The sequence below is a fragment of the Mya arenaria genome, chromosome 3, assembly GCF_026914265.1.
Source record: "Mya arenaria isolate MELC-2E11 chromosome 3, ASM2691426v1".
In the NCBI taxonomy this organism is placed as follows: Eukaryota; Metazoa; Mollusca; class Bivalvia; order Myida; family Myidae; genus Mya; species Mya arenaria.
In genome coordinates this window covers 22,379,232-22,396,516 of record NC_069124.1, presented here as the reverse complement: position 1 = coordinate 22,396,516, position 17,285 = coordinate 22,379,232, and the positions used below count along the sequence as shown (strand labels likewise).

At 33.5% G+C, this 17,285-nt stretch overlaps 1 protein-coding gene across 3 annotated transcripts; it reads left to right on the top strand.

Annotated features, from left to right (window-relative positions):
* Positions 1-183: 183 nt before the first annotated feature.
* On the top strand, positions 184-15,584 carry LOC128229119 (cytochrome P450 3A13-like). Of its 3 annotated transcripts, XM_052940807.1 has the most exons (15): positions 184-386; positions 829-925; positions 5,044-5,099; positions 5,260-5,356; positions 5,915-6,031; positions 6,177-6,268; positions 7,164-7,256; positions 7,482-7,633; positions 7,805-7,932; positions 8,894-8,975; positions 9,456-9,613; positions 10,592-10,680; positions 11,112-11,249; positions 11,756-11,918; positions 12,501-15,584. In XM_052940807.1, exons 1-15 carry the CDS (start codon positions 313-315, stop codon positions 12,576-12,578), a joined length of 1,614 nt encoding a protein of 537 aa, XP_052796767.1. In that variant the 5' UTR covers positions 184-312; the 3' UTR covers positions 12,579-15,584. The 3 variants fall into 3 exon arrangements, with proteins under 3 accessions (XP_052796767.1, XP_052796768.1, XP_052796766.1); XM_052940808.1 differs by lacking the exon at positions 7,164-7,256; XM_052940806.1 differs by having other exon boundaries at positions 7,164-7,633.
* Positions 15,585-17,285: the final 1,701 nt, after the last annotated feature.

Here is a 17,285-nt window from a genome sequence, read left to right as displayed (position 1 = left end):
TAAAAATTAGCAATTGTCATCAGAATACATTGAAAACAAAATACGAATATTCGATTTTACTGTCTTTAAATAGCGATGACCCATATACGTTATTTGCATGGTGTTTAAGTTTACCATATATAGATAGATAAAGCTCGCTTAACCCTATGCAGTCTCAGTCTCGCTCCGATGGATAAAAAGGCATAAACACATATGTAGGTCGCTACATTTACAGATTAAACAACTTTGTGAAGAGTGGTACAGCCAAATAGGAAGTACAGAAGATATACAATTTTAGTAAGAACTATATAATATCGAATACATGCATTAGCCATGTACATTCTTGATTTAGTAAACATTCCAGACTGGATACTAGTGATAGTGTGTCTCGTTGGTATTATCTGCACGTAAGTGATTAATTATCTTATTAGAATTATGTACATATACATAAGCGGATCCAGGGCTGGGAGTGGGGATGCTCCAGCGCATCCAACACCCTAAAATTATCCAAGTGAACGGTATATGTTGCTATGATAAAACGTAAACAGATAACATATTAAAAACATTTTCCTCTGGAAACGTCCAATTTTGTTATTAAGGGAGAAAAAAACAACCTTGCTTATCATAGCCTATTTTAATGGATTCCTGTGAAAGAAGGGGTGGCTCGAACGTAGCAACCTGGGACGTGCACCACTAAAGTGCGCCAATCCCTCTTTAACATAAATCCTTGGTCTGCCCCAGGACTATGCTTGCACTATTTGTATTCATTAGACACGTTTAATTTGTGATGCAGCTTGTATTTCGATATGGAATCAACAAAAAGTAATTCAGTTCGTTATAATATTTCAGATACACCAGGTATAAACAGAGCTATTTTAAAAGGTTGGGAATACCTTTTAAACCACCTGCATTTTTGATCGGTGATATTCCAGATATCATCAAAAAGGTATTAAACCCCCTACTGTTTTTCCTAATTTATATAAAGATACGTCAAAACTAGGTATTCGTATTGGTTGCATAGGCGGATCCAGGGGGGGGGGGGGTCGGACCCGGCCCGCGCCCCCCTAAAATTTTCTAAGTATATGTATAAATTATTAATATCGTTCCATCATTTTAGATAGCTTTTAAGGTTATGATTTGCTCCACACAATAAAAAAAGATCTCGATTTACCGTGGTTGTATCGAACATCTATTTGGCCACATTGGACTCTTACGAAACATAATTGGTCCGAGACGTTGTTGAACGCTCTTATGGATTAAATTATCTATTATGACGTATTCAGTAGAATGTGTTAGCGTTTGGCTATCCTCCTTTTTTACGGCTATACGCAGGAAGTAAAACGCCGTTCAATCGGACACATGCGTAGTTTTGTAGTGAATATCGGACGGCTGAAATACATGCGGGGAATATCAGACACAACAGTTATTTTAATAAAATATGTTCTGGTTTTATTCGACATTGTGTTGAATGTATTAACCCTGAGAAGTCAGTGAAACAGACGTTTGCTCGTCTGTTTCACTTTTCGGATCATTCGTCATAATGACTAAATACAATGTACAGAATAGCACCCAGCAGACTACGTTCTGTGCAAACAATGTTTAGCTCCACTGGCCGAAGGCCATGGAGCTTATGTCGTCACAGATTGTCCGTCGTGAGTGCGTGCGTGCGTGCGTGCGTGCGTAAACCTTTACTTTAAACGACATCTCCTCTGAAACTGATAAGCGGATTTTGACAAAACTTCACAGGAATGTTCCTTTGGTGGTCCTTTACCAAAATTGCTCAAATGGTTCCGGTCCATTGCACAATATGGCCGCCAGAGCTAAAAATAGCAAAATCTTTAAACGACACCTCCTCTGAAACGGTTCGGCAGATTTTGATGAAACTTGACAGTAATGTTCCTTGGGTGGTCCTTTATTAAAATTGCTCAAATAGTTCTGGTCCATTGCACAATATGGCCGCCACAGCTAAAATTAGCAAAATCTTTAAACGACATCTCCTCTGAAACGGATAGGCAGATTTTGATGAAACTTGACAGAATTGTTCCTTGGGTGGTCCTTAACCAAAATTGCTCAAATGGTTCCGGTCCGCTGCACAACATGGCTGCCAGGGCAAAAAAATAGAAAAACCTTTAAAGAACATCTTCTCAGAAACCGATGATCAGATTTTGATGAAACTTAACAGAAATGTTCCTTGGATGGTCCTTTATCAAATTTGCTTCAATGGTTTCGGTCCACTGCACAAGATGGCCCCCAGAGGTAAAAATAGAAAAACCTTTAAACGACTTCTCCTCAGAAACCGATGATCGTATTGCAATGAAACTTGACAGAAATGTTACTTGAGTAGTCCTTAACCAAAATAGCCCAAACAGTTCTGGTCTGCTGCACAACATGGGCACCAGAGCTAAGAATAGAAAAAAACGTTAAACTACATCTTCTCAGAAACCGATTATCAGACTTTGATGAAACTTTACATAAATGTTCATCGGGATGCCCTTTAACCAAAATTGCCCAAATGGTTCCGGTCCGCTGCACAACATGGCTGCGAGAGTTAAAAATAGAAAAACCTTTAAGGACTTCTCGTCCGCAGTCTTCACGAAAAACATTTTAACCTACTAGCCAGTTGGACTAGCATAATGGCATATTTTACTAGTCCGAATGACAATCTAGTAGTCCGACTATTTTGCCACATTATAAAACTGTATGCTTGAGGTAAATACCTATTTCAATTGAGCAGCTTGCAGTTTGAGTAAACATTTCTTTATTATGATCCTATGCAGTGATAGGGAGTGACATCCTTCTGTTGGGAATAGTGCTCCTTGTTTTTCAGAACCTATGGGTACTATGTAAAAACAAAAGGCATCTTGCTTGAATAGACTGTAATAATATCAACATGGTTAGAAAAGAAATGCCATGCTTTAATAGCTTTGATTACATTTTACTACTGAATTACCTCCCTTTAATAGAAAAAAATAATGTCTTAATTTTTCACGTATAGCATCTTTAAATAATTTTTAAACAATAATAATTTATGAGTAAACATATAAGCATAAAGTTCTCACAAAAAGATCAATTTAAAAACCTTACATTTATACATAGGAAAGTATATATAGACTGAACATTAATTTTCGTTTAAGTGACATTCTGAAAGTTTATGAAACAGCTATTTTTAGTAACTTAAATGGCCGAAAAGTGTAAGTGAAACACCAAGTCGATTCAATCTCGTCAGTTCTTGTTCAGGTTAGATATTTGCTTCATAATCTATTCAGATTAAATGTTAACCGATGATCAGATTTTGATGAAACTTGACAGAAATGTTCCTTGGGTGGTCATTAACCAAAATTTGTTAATTGGTTCCAGTCCACTGCACACCATGACTGCCAGAGCTAAAAAATAAAAAAAAACTTTATACGACTTGTCGTCGAAACCGATGACCTTTTTTCGATAAAACTTGACAGAAATGTTTGTTTGGTGCTCCTTTACTCAAATTGCCCAAATCATTTCGGTCAACTGCACAACATGGCAGCCAGAGCTATTAAAGTATTTTTTTTTAAATAACTTCTCCTCAAAAATTGATGATTGTATTTCTATGAAACTTGACGAAAATGTTCGTTAGGTGGTCTTTGCTTGAACCTTTTGGCCAGTGGAGCACAGGCACTGATGTGCCTCTTGTTTTATTTGTCTTCACTACTTGCTTGAAGCAGACACTTTCACTCGGTGTCACTGAACAAACATTAAAGTTTGCCCAATAACTGTATGAATTACTTTTTCAATTTTACCAAGGTCTTTCAATTTATGCGGGGAAAAAAACTTGATCTATAGGGAGGTGACGATCAGCTTAACGGCGTTACTACGTTACAAAGTGTCTCTCGCAGTTCAAGCTTTGTAAAAACAGTGTAAACTATGGAACGCCGGGGCAAAATGCTTCTTGCGAAATGCGAAATACTTCATGCTTTTTGCATAATGCTTAATGTTTTTTGCAAAACACTTAATGCTTTATGCGAAATGCTTTTAGCGAATTGCTTAATGCGAAATTCTTTTTGCGAAATGCGAAATGCGAAAAGCTTCGATTCAATATTTTTTACCGTTGTTAGCATAAATTGAGCAGAATCATTTTGTATGAAGTGAAAAAAGGAACACATTAATTTGAAAAATACTTTTATCTGCATGTAAAAGAGGTGAAAAATAATACGTTTGTTGTGTCTATTCATTAGAATAACATATATAAACACACCAATACAATATAATATTCAGAAACGGTAAAGTAAAGAGGTGTCCTAGAGAAAATATGCCAGAAAGTCAGTTAGATTGCGAATAGCAAGATGTGCAACTCTGTATATTGCTGTAAACGCGTTAGGTTAGAAAGAGTATCGTTTCTTCCACCGTATAATAATATTTCTGCAGCAGTATCAGTAGCCTATGTCTTACATCCCCTTCACTGCCGGGAGCGGTTCGGAACGTGCAAAATATTTCGTCCGATTCAATTTGATTGTGTTATGCCATATGCGAAATGCTTTTTGGGAAATGATTTTTGTGCAAAATGCGAGATGCTAAATGCTTTTAAAATGCTTCATGCGAAATGCGAGATGCGAAGGAAATCCGTTATTCAGGAGGTGTTACTATATTTAGATTTCACATAGCACGAGCTTCCGTAATTCCGTACCCGGCCATTCGATTGGTCGAAAATGAAACTATTGTTCTATATATAGCATAACGCATTTCGCAAGAAGCATTGAGCCCCGGCGTTCCATAGTAAACACATGCAATAGTTTAAGAGCTTGAGGCCGTCGCGAAGGCCTCCGACCCCCTGAATTACCATGAAAACACATGGGGGCCTTAGCGGCCAACAGCAGTCAATTTCAGAAGTTACGCCCCCCCCCCCAACTGAGAAACCTGGATCCGCCACTGGGTTGACCTAAATAGCCGGTATACTTCAAGATTATAAATAGCATATCAATTTATTTAAGGGTTTATAAATTGATTGATGGCTGACGTGTATGTAGCATATTCATTTGAATTGCAATATGTATAACATTCAATTTATCTTTTGGATATCGCTTATTTCAGGGCGTTTTTCATTATGTGGATATCGAACTTGCAAAGAAACATGGAAAAGTGTTTGGGTATGATTAAATCTTTCTTAATTCAAACTAAGATTACTCAAGACTACTTAAAACCTGATTTATTTAATACATCAAATAAAACTTCTGTGTTCAAATTACATATCTGCAGATTTTGTTGTACTTACTTATTATAATTACTTTTTTGTCGTTTTTATTTAAGACTCTATACTGGAAATAACCCATCTCTTATCATATGCGATCCTGAAATTATAAAGCACATCACCGTGAAGGACTTCGAGAACTTTACAAACAGAGCGGTAAGTTGCAATCATATTCAACAATTTTAATCGCATCCTCGGAATCAGAAGAAATAAGTAAATATAAAACCATATTTGATAGGTAAATATTGAATAAACTTTCCCATTTTCTAAACATAATACACATACATTTAAAGAACAGATTTGTGTATTCATTTGAAACAATTTGCCGTGTATCTAAACCATGTGAATAAGTTCTAATCAATTCCAAAATAACGGAACACAAAAATACATAGGCTCGGTTTTGAATGCCTGCAAAGATATTGCCATTGAACCTAACTGAACAATTATAGATCAACAAATTTTGAGCATACCATATCTATATCTACTAATACAATAACAAGCACTCAATGGAATACAAAAACGCCATAAGACAAAATCACAAACTACATTAACATGGTCGCGCCGTAATCAATAAGTGGACTGGTCAATGAGTAAAACCGGATGATGAGCACCAAACCTTAAACTTTTCCAATTACTCATCAATACAGTTGAATATAAACTATAAGCCTCATCAAACTTGAATGTAATACTATCTCTCTATACATATTTATGCAGCAAACAAAAAGAGTGCCGCCGATATGGCAACGGATGTTAACATTTGCTCGTGGGGAAACCTGGAGGAATCTAAGACATACACTGAGTCCATCATTTTCTGTCAGCAAGATGAAAAATGTATGTAAGATAAGTTCTGTATTTCGATGGTGAAATATTTGCATTTGATACAGTTTAGTTTTTAATCTGTTCTATAATAGAACATCTTTTAGTGTAAATTGCAGCACTATGTATTCTTAATCCTATTTTGATTTTTTACATTCAGATGTGTCCCTTTATCCAAAATTGTCTGGAAACCTTGCATGAAATCCTGAATCATAAGTGTGAAGACGAACCCAACGGATTTGACTTAGATAAGTAAGACATGGATTGCGTTCACTAAAAATGATGTCTGATTTAATTGAACTAGACACCAAATTGTCCCCAATTCGGCAAATACAGTATTGCCTCAAAACAAGCCTAGAATTGTTAATGCTAGAATGGCCGATTTTAAATCATTTGACATGATTTAAAGAATTAATGCAACAATAATGTTACTGTCTCAGCTAAATTTATCCGTTTAAAAAGAGCACATAATGGTTTCCTAGTTTTAAAAAAGGTCCATCCGACAGCTTGCAAGTCATATGATCGTTCCAAACACTAAATTGTCAATAGGCGTTCGAGCAATTAACTCTCATTTTCAACATAATTAACCGCTTTCAAAATTTTGCATTGATCAATTTCATAACTCTATGTTGATGACGGATCTGTGTAAACCTTGTTCGCAGCTGTTTTCGAAAATGTCTGTTCTTCCGGGAAGCCAGAAAGTGTGTATATTTAGCATGTGGAAGTCACGTGATGGGTACCGATAAATCTACCGACGCTATTTTTAAACTTACTGGATTTACGTGATAGACAACCCTAATAAATTTCGAATATGAAAAATGAGCAAAAAGTGCGAAAGATCCATGTTTCCTAAGCCATGTGATACATCAGTAAGTAAGATCCAATGCGTTGTAAACAAAGATATCAATTTCATGTAAGGTTTAGACAATTTTCTCTTTTTTTCTTGCACTTGTATAATTTGGTGACTAGACTCTTAATGTGAACCTTAAAACATTATTAAGTAGCGCGTGAACCATTCAAAACATCTTATTCAATATTATACTTATTTTTGTTTCAGGTCATATCATACCAAACTCATGTGTGTATGCCAAAACATCTTTCCAAAAAGGGTGTAAAATTAATAGCTATACACTCTCACCCTTTTCAGTAAGATGCTTCCATCGGAGAGACTATTCACTAAAATAGTTCTGATTAAAATTATTTTGCCAGACATTGTGGTAAATATTGAGGCAAGTGTAAGGTATGTGTTCGTAAACCGGAATAATCCACCGTTGAGTTCTTATTTTGTTTTCACTGACGATGCCACGGATGTTACCCAAACACTTATCAATGACTTTATGTTGATATTTGTCTTATGTGTCATTGTGGGCCATTGTTTAAGCGTTCGTTTAACCCGAGTCTTTGTGAACATTTTAATTACTGTTCCTGTTATTTCAATTGTTTTATTAATTTCATTCCATTTAAGAGTACTTCGCGCTTACACGATGGATATGATTTGCCAGACAGGGTTTGGATTCCAAGTGCATCCACAGACAGATCCAAACCATCCTTTCCTTAAACACGCTCAGGAATTCTTCGAACTTAAGGGCGCAAAAAGTATTTGGGCTCTTATAGCATGTAAGTATGATATGATTTTGTGAAATATCAATACTAATTCATGTGTTTTATAATCAAAGGTCAAAACAACGCACATACTGCAGATAGCACATAGCACGCCATGATCTGTTTAGGGATTATGTTTTCTAACATGCGATTATTAGGTAAAGTAATTGATATATTTATTTTCAGTGTTAATTCCTGACATTGCCGAAACTTTTCCCAGGCTTTTCACAACTCGATTTGTTCCAAAAGAAGACATGGACTTTTTCGTCTCAACTATGCAGACGTTTATTACAGAAAGACGTCGAACTAATGAGGTCTTAATATGCATATCTTTTTAATCGAATTCAATTGAATTTAATTTCTTGACCTTATAGTTTAAACACTTCATTTCATAGGGTCAATATCTTAACAAAATGGTTTAAACACTTCATTTCATAGGGTCAATATCTTAACAAAATGGTTTTAACACTTCATTTCATAGGGTCAATATCTTAACAAAATGGTTTTAACACTTCATTGCATAGGGTCAATGTCTTGACACAATGGTTTGAATATTCATTTTATAGGCTCAATGTTTGACCTAATGGTTTGAACACTTCATTTCATAGGCACAATGTTTAGACATAACTGTTTGAACACTTCATTTCAAAGGCTCAATGCTCAAAGTCTTGACATAATGGTTTAAACACTTTATTTCATAGGCTCAATGTCTTGACATAATTGTTTAAAAATTTCATTTCATGGGCTCGAGGCTCAATGTCTTGACATTATGGTTCAAACACTTCATTTCATAGGCTCAAGGTTTTGACATTATGGTTCAAACACTTCATTTCATAGGCTTAATGTCTTGACATAATGATTTGAAAACTTCATTTCATAGGCTCAATGTCTTGATAAAATGGGTTCTGGAAATAATGGTGGGAACGCTTCATTTCATAGGCTGAATGCTCAATTTCTTGACATAATGGTTTAAACACTTCATGTCATAGGCTCAATGTCTTGAAATACTGGTTTAAACACTTTATTTCATAGGATAATGCTCAATGTCTTAGCATAATGGTTTAAATATTTCATTTCATAGGCTCAATGCTTAATGTCTAGACCTTTATGGTTTAAACACTTCATTTCATAGGCTCAATGTTCAATATCTTGACCTAATGATTTGAACACTTCATTTCATGGGCTCAATGCTCAATGCCTTGACAAATTGGCCTGAACACGTATTTTCAGAGGTTCAATGGTTTGACATAAGGCATTGTATTGTCTATTTTGCAGACTCACAACGATTTCTTACAGCTAATGGTAAACGCTAATTTTGAGACGGACTATCCAGTAAACCCTCCAAGATCTAAGAGAGGTAAATATCTTAAGATTCTAGTGACATTTCATCACACATTCATTAAGCCCCTAAATATGGTTGCTTTTTCTGATTTTCTAGTTCAACTATATTTGTTTGTGTTTTCGTCATGATTAAAATGAGTTTATTTTATTTCTATGTTTTCAAAAATATGTTATACAGAAGAAAAACAAAACGTACGTGTTTCTTATAGACAATAATGATTAATAAGAGGACATTTAAAAACTGATGTTTATTAATCACTTATCAAAAGGGCGTTTTTTCCCAGGAAAGATTTCTTATGTTTCAGGGGAAAATGATACACATATATCATTATAAGATTGTCCATATAGAACGATAATTATAAACAATAAAGTAATTTTGATGTTTTAGTTCAATTATACTTTTGTAAGTCTATTGGTCATGATTTTAAATGTCTGTGTACATTATCAACTTAACACCAGCGTATGATTCAATGTCAAATTATATTTTGACGTCAAGGTTTGTCGGAGGATGAAATCATTGCCAACTGCATAATGTTTATGCTGGGAAGTTATGACACGAATACTTCCGTTCTTGACTGGATGTTTTACGAGCTTGCTGTGCATGAGGACGTACAAGAACAACTGATTGAATCTATTGACAAAGACATTGGAAAAGTAAGTGTTGATCTGTGGGCCGTTTCTTAAATCTGTATAAACGTCACAAATGACATCACATTGATTGTTTTGATTTCCTGAACCATGTGTTATAGTGGCAGTTTAGATCACACAAATTGCAAAATAACAAAAATATGACTCCTAGATAACTCCAACTTACAAAATTGATCTGTAAGAAAACAAGTTGCTGGGTTTAAGTCGATTTTAGTAAGTTTGTAAGTTGACCAACAAATTCGAGAAAAAAACAAAAAAAACATGAACTTGTTGCAATATGTGATGCTTCATACAAATTGAAGATTGCTGAATACAAAACGATAAAGCTCCTTAAAGGCCAACATCCCTAGTATTGAAAACATAAGAACCATAAATGTAGTCACTAATATTGGCAGTTATATTTTGTCAATGAATCAAACATAACTTTTATTGTTGTGTCTCTCAACTATTAACCTGATTGGAACAATTACAAACTGGAATAAAAGAAATTAAGGAATTACACTGCTATGGAATTTCGATGCTGGTGATTCCATAATACTTTTGAACAATATGGAAGGGGTGTGTGCGAAAATGAAAATGTAAAACCTTTTCGTTAGACAATCTTTTTAGCCTTAATAGATTGTAAAATATAACATTCTATGTCCCATTTCAGTTGAAATGAAGAACAAAAACAAAAACATCAACTACAGTAATTTCATTCATAAAGTATTTTTTTCGGTTATCGATTTTTACATTTTAGTAATAAGAAAGCAAAAACCTTCCAAATAAGACCAAACTTACATAGGGTCACCAGTTTAACAAATTTAAGGTGATCCGCTAATTGCACGATAAAATCACAAGCCTAGTTGTACATCGGATGCTTGCCATGAAAAAGGTTTGGTATATAGTATGCCTTTAAGGAGGCTGAACGTATTCAACATTGTATGTAATACGATTTCTCCAAGTTTGAAATTGATTACGTAAAAAATGTACTTTTTCTTACAGAGAACACCTACATATGAAGATGTATTTTCTCATCAATATCTGGAAATGGTATTATGTGAAGTATTAAGAATGCATCCAGCAAACCCAAGGTACTTGAATTAAATAGTCTTCAATCATTCATTATTTCTAAGACTGTCAGTATACTTTATATTTCCACAAAGTTCAAATAATTATCTTTATTAAGATGTCACAAAATTCTTCCCGATAGTATCTAACTACTATTTGCTCACAATTGAAATATTAAAAGGTAAATTTACGTTTTACTGTCCGTTCCAATCCTTGATGAACACAACTAGTATTAAAACACTGTGTTGTTTGTGGAGTTTTGTGCTGTTGTTCCATGCTTCTTGTTTGTGATTTTTAATTTTTGTGTTGAATGTTTTTTGGCGTTGACCATGTGCCATTAAACGGGGTTTATGCTCAATCTTTTGGCTACTGAGCTTATTTCTATAGTTTTTCATAATTGTTTTTTATATGTAGTTATTCAATGAATTTTCTATTATATTTTAATAAATCTCAGAATCAATCGGGAGGCGGCAGAAGACATTGAAATCCAAGGTTTGAAGATACCACAGGGAATGGATTGCAATTATCCCCCAAAAATTCTGCACTTCATGGAGGAATACTGGGATGAACCATTCACTTTTAACCCAGAAAGGTATTATGCGTTACGGGGCTAGTAGGTGACCCGGTATACGATATACGGGGCAAAGGAAACCATATCGGGTGAGACCGAAACGTATATATCACGTCGACAACCTGTTTAAATATTTCATTTATTCACCGGAATCCGAAAATAGACGCCAGTTTGGTACAATATAAATTTGGTGACCCAATATGGAAAACTATTTGGTCACCGCGCGACCAGTGCTGGACCAATGGCTTTGCGTCGTATATGTTGGAGGCGTGATATAATAGAATATCAATAAAAGCGTCCAAATGTGCTGTTGTTTACAGTCATAGATCTATACGCTGTGAATTAGCCTTATGGCTGTACTCAAATTATGTCAATTTATTTTCTTTTGCATATTAACACGTAATTGTCTACCTAGTCAATGGATACACAAATACTTAAAGTATTGTAAGTAAGAAGCCATTGGATTCGTCGTATATAGTTATAATATCAATCAATGTTCCTTATATTTTTATGTGTTTTTTTAACAGATTTTCGCCGGAAAACAAACACAAGATCAACGAATATGCATTCATACCATTTGGTCTGGGACCACGAAATTGTGTTGCCATGCGACTTGGTCAACTGGAGGTGAAAATGACAATAGTTAGCATTTTACAGAAGTACCGGGTACACAGAACGAACGATTTAAAGGTAAGTGATAATTAAAGCACCCTTAAAAGTGTTATTGATAGGTAACGAGCGTGAATCGCAAGTTCAGTATACTTTCATTGGCAAAGGTTGGACAGAATAATGTAAGTGTTTCGTACCACATTGGCAATAAAATTTCCACCTTACGGTGTAATAAATAGCGTGTGTTAAATGAAATGTTAAAGAGTAACGCGCCTGATTATGCGAATAATGCAATGTTATCAACTCGTTACCATGCTAATTTAAAGAACTCTTAATTACTTTTAATACATAAAAGTCTCCACACCGAATCGATTCTAAAAATGTCAGGCGGCGATTTCCTGTATAATTGCTGATGAGATTTTGTGATTTTGAATTTCCTCATTGCCGTTGTCAACAAACTTGTAATGATTATTTAATAAATCTGCATTAACTTTGTAGTGACTTTTATTTAAATAAATGACGTAAAAAATGTCATTTATTGAATCACGTGTAAATGACATATTTATAAATACATGTATTTAGACAATGTACTGTTGTATAGTCTTACTATATTTTCAGTTCTGTTATACTATTCTAATTTATGTTATTATTATTTCTTTTCAGGTTCCAATGCTGCCATCACCGACTGGTGTTAATAAACTCGAGGGACCTTTGTTTGTGCGGATGGAAAGGAGAGAATGAAATACCTCCGTCAAAAAATTGCAAACAATATTATGAACAGAAAACAATATCTTCAGTTCCATGGAGTTTTTTTATATAATTGCTTAAACTATGAAACACTGCATGATATGTTTCTAATTACCAAGAACATTTTAGCTAGTTTGATGTAGTAAACGAGTTATAAAAAAGTTGTAATAATTGTTTCGTTGTTACCTTTTTCAATGGCTAATGCTAATATTTTGATGTGCTTACAAATGTCCGATCGAAAAAAATACTCTGATCCAGATTTATGACGTTTTTGACGAATGAAATATCTTTTGACACAAAATAAATAATCTTCTCTTATATGTTTTAATTTAACAATTTACTCTTATATGTTTAAATTTCACAATATACTCTTATATGTTGAATTTAACAATCTACTCTTATATGTTTTAATTTAACAATCTACTCTTATATGTTTTAATTTAACAATTTACTCTTATATGTTTTAATTTAACAATCTACTCTTATATGTTTTAATTTAACAATCTACTCTTATATGTTTTCATTTAACAATCTACTCTTATATGTTTAATTTAACAATCTACTCGTATATGTTTTTATTTCACAATCTACTCTTATTTGTTTTAATTTAACAATCTACTCTTATATTTTTTAATTTAGCAATATACTCTTATTTGTATGAATTGAATAATCTACTCTTACATATTTAAATTTAACAATTTACTCTTATATATTTGAATTTAACAATCTACTCTTATATGTTTGAATTTAACAATCTTTTCTTATATGTTTGAATTTAACAATCTACTCTTATTTGTTTGAATTTAACAATCTACTCTTATATGTTTGAATTTAACAATCTACTCTTATATGTTTGAATTTAACAATCTACTCTTCTTTGTTTGAATTTAACAATCTACTCTTATATGTTTGAATTTAACAATCTACTCTTATATGTTTGAATTTAACAATCAACTCTTATATGTTTGAATTGAACAATCTACTCTTATATGTTTGAATTTAACAATCTACTCTTATATGTTTTAGTTTAACAATCTACTCTTATATGTTTTAGTTTAACAATCTACTCGTATATGTTTTAATTTCACACATATTAACACCGATTGTTCGGATTGCTGTATAAATTAAAAACCATTAAACAATATTTTTAACTAACAGTATTGATATATACAGATATACACAAACAAATCGACATGAAGTTGAAACAATAAAATTAGTAATTTATGTACACACTGGTTTAAGGAAAGAAAACGGAACTAATTGCAGAGCAGTTGCTTATGCCATCTTTGGCATCTTTGATGTGAAATCATAGCCATCGTATTCTCGAGAACTCTATTTTCCATGATAAAATTTATTTAAAAGAAGCGTTTTGGTTAACTTACGTTAAAAACTAGGTACGTCGTAATCCGTCAATCAAAGCAACAGTTTGGATTGTCTTAATAGATTCTTACTTTAACAATATACATCACCAAAAAGCTGATTGGTTCCCTTTCAGAGGGTACACTCTTATTTTAATATGCCAGGTTGCCGCTATATAATCCCGTACACTTTGGTAAGAAACGCCGTGTTCCTGATAAAATATTTTACAAAATGCCCCAAGAATATATTATAAATAAGCCTTATGTCCACACTCATGTTAAATAGCGTTTTTAAACAATTAATATTGCGCATTGTTTCATTGAAATTCGTGTCTGCTGCATTATTCAGGTGTCTCGGACCGCACCGATTCTCCTTTCACATTTTAATCCGATCGTCCTATATCTTGAGGTGTGTAAAGTCATGGACCATATAATGAATTAAGCTGCATGCCTAAGCTGGACATCGACATATATCATATTTTACATTGACGACAATTTTCTATTTAAATAAACATTTATGTATAACATAATTCCCGTTGAGTGCATTCTGGGGGTGTTTTTTCAATTCTGTATGTCTTTGCCAATGGACCCAGAGTTGTATTCTGAAACACTGTGGATATTCATCTTGCCATAGTATTAATAGCATTGACAAATACCACAAATTTGAATTCTAAAGCACTGTGGATACTCACATAACTATAATATGTATAACATTGACAATGAATACAGAGTTGCAATCTAAAGCACGTCGAATAGTCAACTGACATTTTGTTATTCTGTATGACATTGCCGATGACTTATAGCTGCATTTCAAGGAACTACGGATATTCACCCGATAACATTATGCATAACATATACAATTTTAATAGTATGCGTTTCATTGTTAAAACCTTTGACCGTAAATGCAAATGAGGTAAATTCTCCCCTGGTCAAAATCAAGCTTTTATCGAAAGTAAAGGAAGCCTCGATGACATTAGAACAAGATTCATTTTTGTTTCACACTCGGAGTGACGATGCTTAATAACACGCAACAATCGTCTTTAGGGGTGTACAGTTGGCTTCTAAATTTAATGCTATAGTTATTTTCAAAGGTCGAACCAGTGGCTTTTTAGGAAGTATGGGATGCCTAAAGGATATCTAAGTTTGGCTCAAGTCTCACACTCGGATGGTTATGCCTTTGCTTGCTAACAGGCAACACTCGTCCTACCAGGGATACATTTGGTCGCTTAATGCAATTAAGGTAATTTTTCCCCAGATCAACGAGTGTTTCTATCGAAAGTATGGAAGGCCTAATGTCTGTAGGGCAATCAAATTGATTTTCAATTGTTAACCAATTTATTCGTTCAAATATTTCAATGGAATGTGTTCTTATAGATTCCTGTTTTTGTTGCCGACTCGTTTTTGCACTGTGTTATTTCTGTCATATATTGCAAAACTTTGCTATTGCTTAATTGTGTGCTACAGGTCAAATTTTGGTCTTCATAAACCCGATAAGTTTTAAGTTTTTGTGATCAGACTCTTATGTACTTTGATTTCGATTTTGTATGTTGTTAAGCCATAATTGTCAATTTTATGTATGAACCTAGTAGTGTGCACATTTAGTTTTGTTTTGATGAAGAGCAATAATACTGGATGAACATCATTTTATGATTCTTAAAATAGTGGAAAGGATTTCATGTTTAAATTATTCGTTAATGCCTACATAAGGATAAAGGGTAGACTTCTATGTATATAAATCTATTGAAGACTTTGCAAATGAAAGCCCCATTTTCAAATTATTTTAAGCTGTTTATTGTTTTCCATGGGCATCAAAATCGACTCAATATATGGCACATAATTGGCGCGAATTCTATACGCAATGCTCCATTACAATCTTAAAATTTTGTAACTAATACAAAGGTAAACAAAATAACATTATTTCACATTCGATTTGTTTCATCTTATTAAAAAAGGTTTTCATGCCTGTATAGTTATAAGCAGAAAATACAAGGTACTTTTAAAATAAATTTTACAAATGATATTCCAGACTTAAGCTTGCCATTTTACTTAATAATTCATCCGCAAATGTCTCGGTCATGACTAAATAAACATTATTCCAAATATTTCGCAGAAAAAGTTTGTATGCACTGTGCTGCTTGTGGAGTTTTGTGCTGTTCTTCCATGTTTCTTGTTTGTGATTTTATGTTATATGTCCTTGGCGTTTTTCCGGTGCCATTAAACCAGGTTTATGTTTAAACTGTTTGCTACTGAGCTTGTTTCTGTAGCTTTTTGCATAAATATTAAAAATAAAAGTTATCAAATTATAAAGTAGTATATCTTATAAACTCTGGCCAAGACATGGACTGTGTAATGATGTAAGAACTTAAGCAATGCCGTTATCAGTTAATTGAACCAGTCTATGAAGAGATGTAGGAAATAAATTAAGGACTGGTTCATGACGTTACTGAACATTTGTATTTGAGATGGTCTATTTTTTAAGAATAAAAAAATGGCCATAACATTTGACGGATTCCAATTTTTGACTGTAAGACACGTGCTGCTAGAAAAGAGATTGTTCCAGAAACTTTGCTTTAAATGGTATGAGATATTGCCAATAGAGTATGCATTATGAAGATATTATTAAGTATTCAAACTGTAAATGTGACACTTAGAGAGATCATGGTACTGTTATATTGTGCAATGTCCGAGCCAATACACATTTGAAAGTTGTGTTTTTATAAATCTTACTGTGTAGTGACAAACCTTTAACGGATGCCAAGTTTAAAGGCAAAAGGTTTAGGCTAAACAAACACTAAACGAAATATGCACCGTACGAAACAGCCGAGACAGATCACACATTCATACAGATATTTTTATTGACAAACTTTAAAAGTGACACTCTTATTCAAAATCAATACATACACATGTATAACAAACAACAATTTTGACTGATAAACCTTAAACTACTTACTATCTAATGCATCTATGGAAAATATTAAATACTGATAACAAGATTGTAACTTAGTATTTAATAGCTGAAAACGCACAATTATTAAATGATTGGTGAGTGCTAAAATATTTACTGTGATCTTCTATAGTCTCATAAGGTAAAAATACCGTGTTTTATGCACATTTCGTTAATTAAACTCAGTATCCTTCATATGAACCATTGTTTTCGACATTTATTCATCCTATTTGGAATAATAAAAACAATAGTATTAATTGTGGTAAATTTTTGTTGGAAGTAATAGAGCATCTTTAAGGTTGGAGTTACCGCCTAGTAAAATATAAGCTATATATTTTGATGTGTATGTGGTCTGTTTGTATTTATGTATTTAGTGGTTATACGTTTGTGTCTCTAGTT

What these genes read in the sequence shown, in the direction of transcription:
- LOC128229119 (XM_052940806.1), top strand. Translation starts at nt 313, where the DNA reads ATGTACATTCTTGATTTAGTAAACATTCCAGACTGGATACTAGTGATA. An exon ending in TTCCAGATATCATCAAAAAG is followed by an intron (nt 926 to 5,043) that starts GTATTAAACCCC and finishes CGCTTATTTCAG; the next exon opens with GGCGTTTTTCATTATGTGGA. An exon ending in TTGACAAAGACATTGGAAAA is followed by an intron (nt 9,614 to 10,591) that starts GTAAGTGTTGAT and finishes TTTTTCTTACAG; the next exon opens with AGAACACCTACATATGAAGA.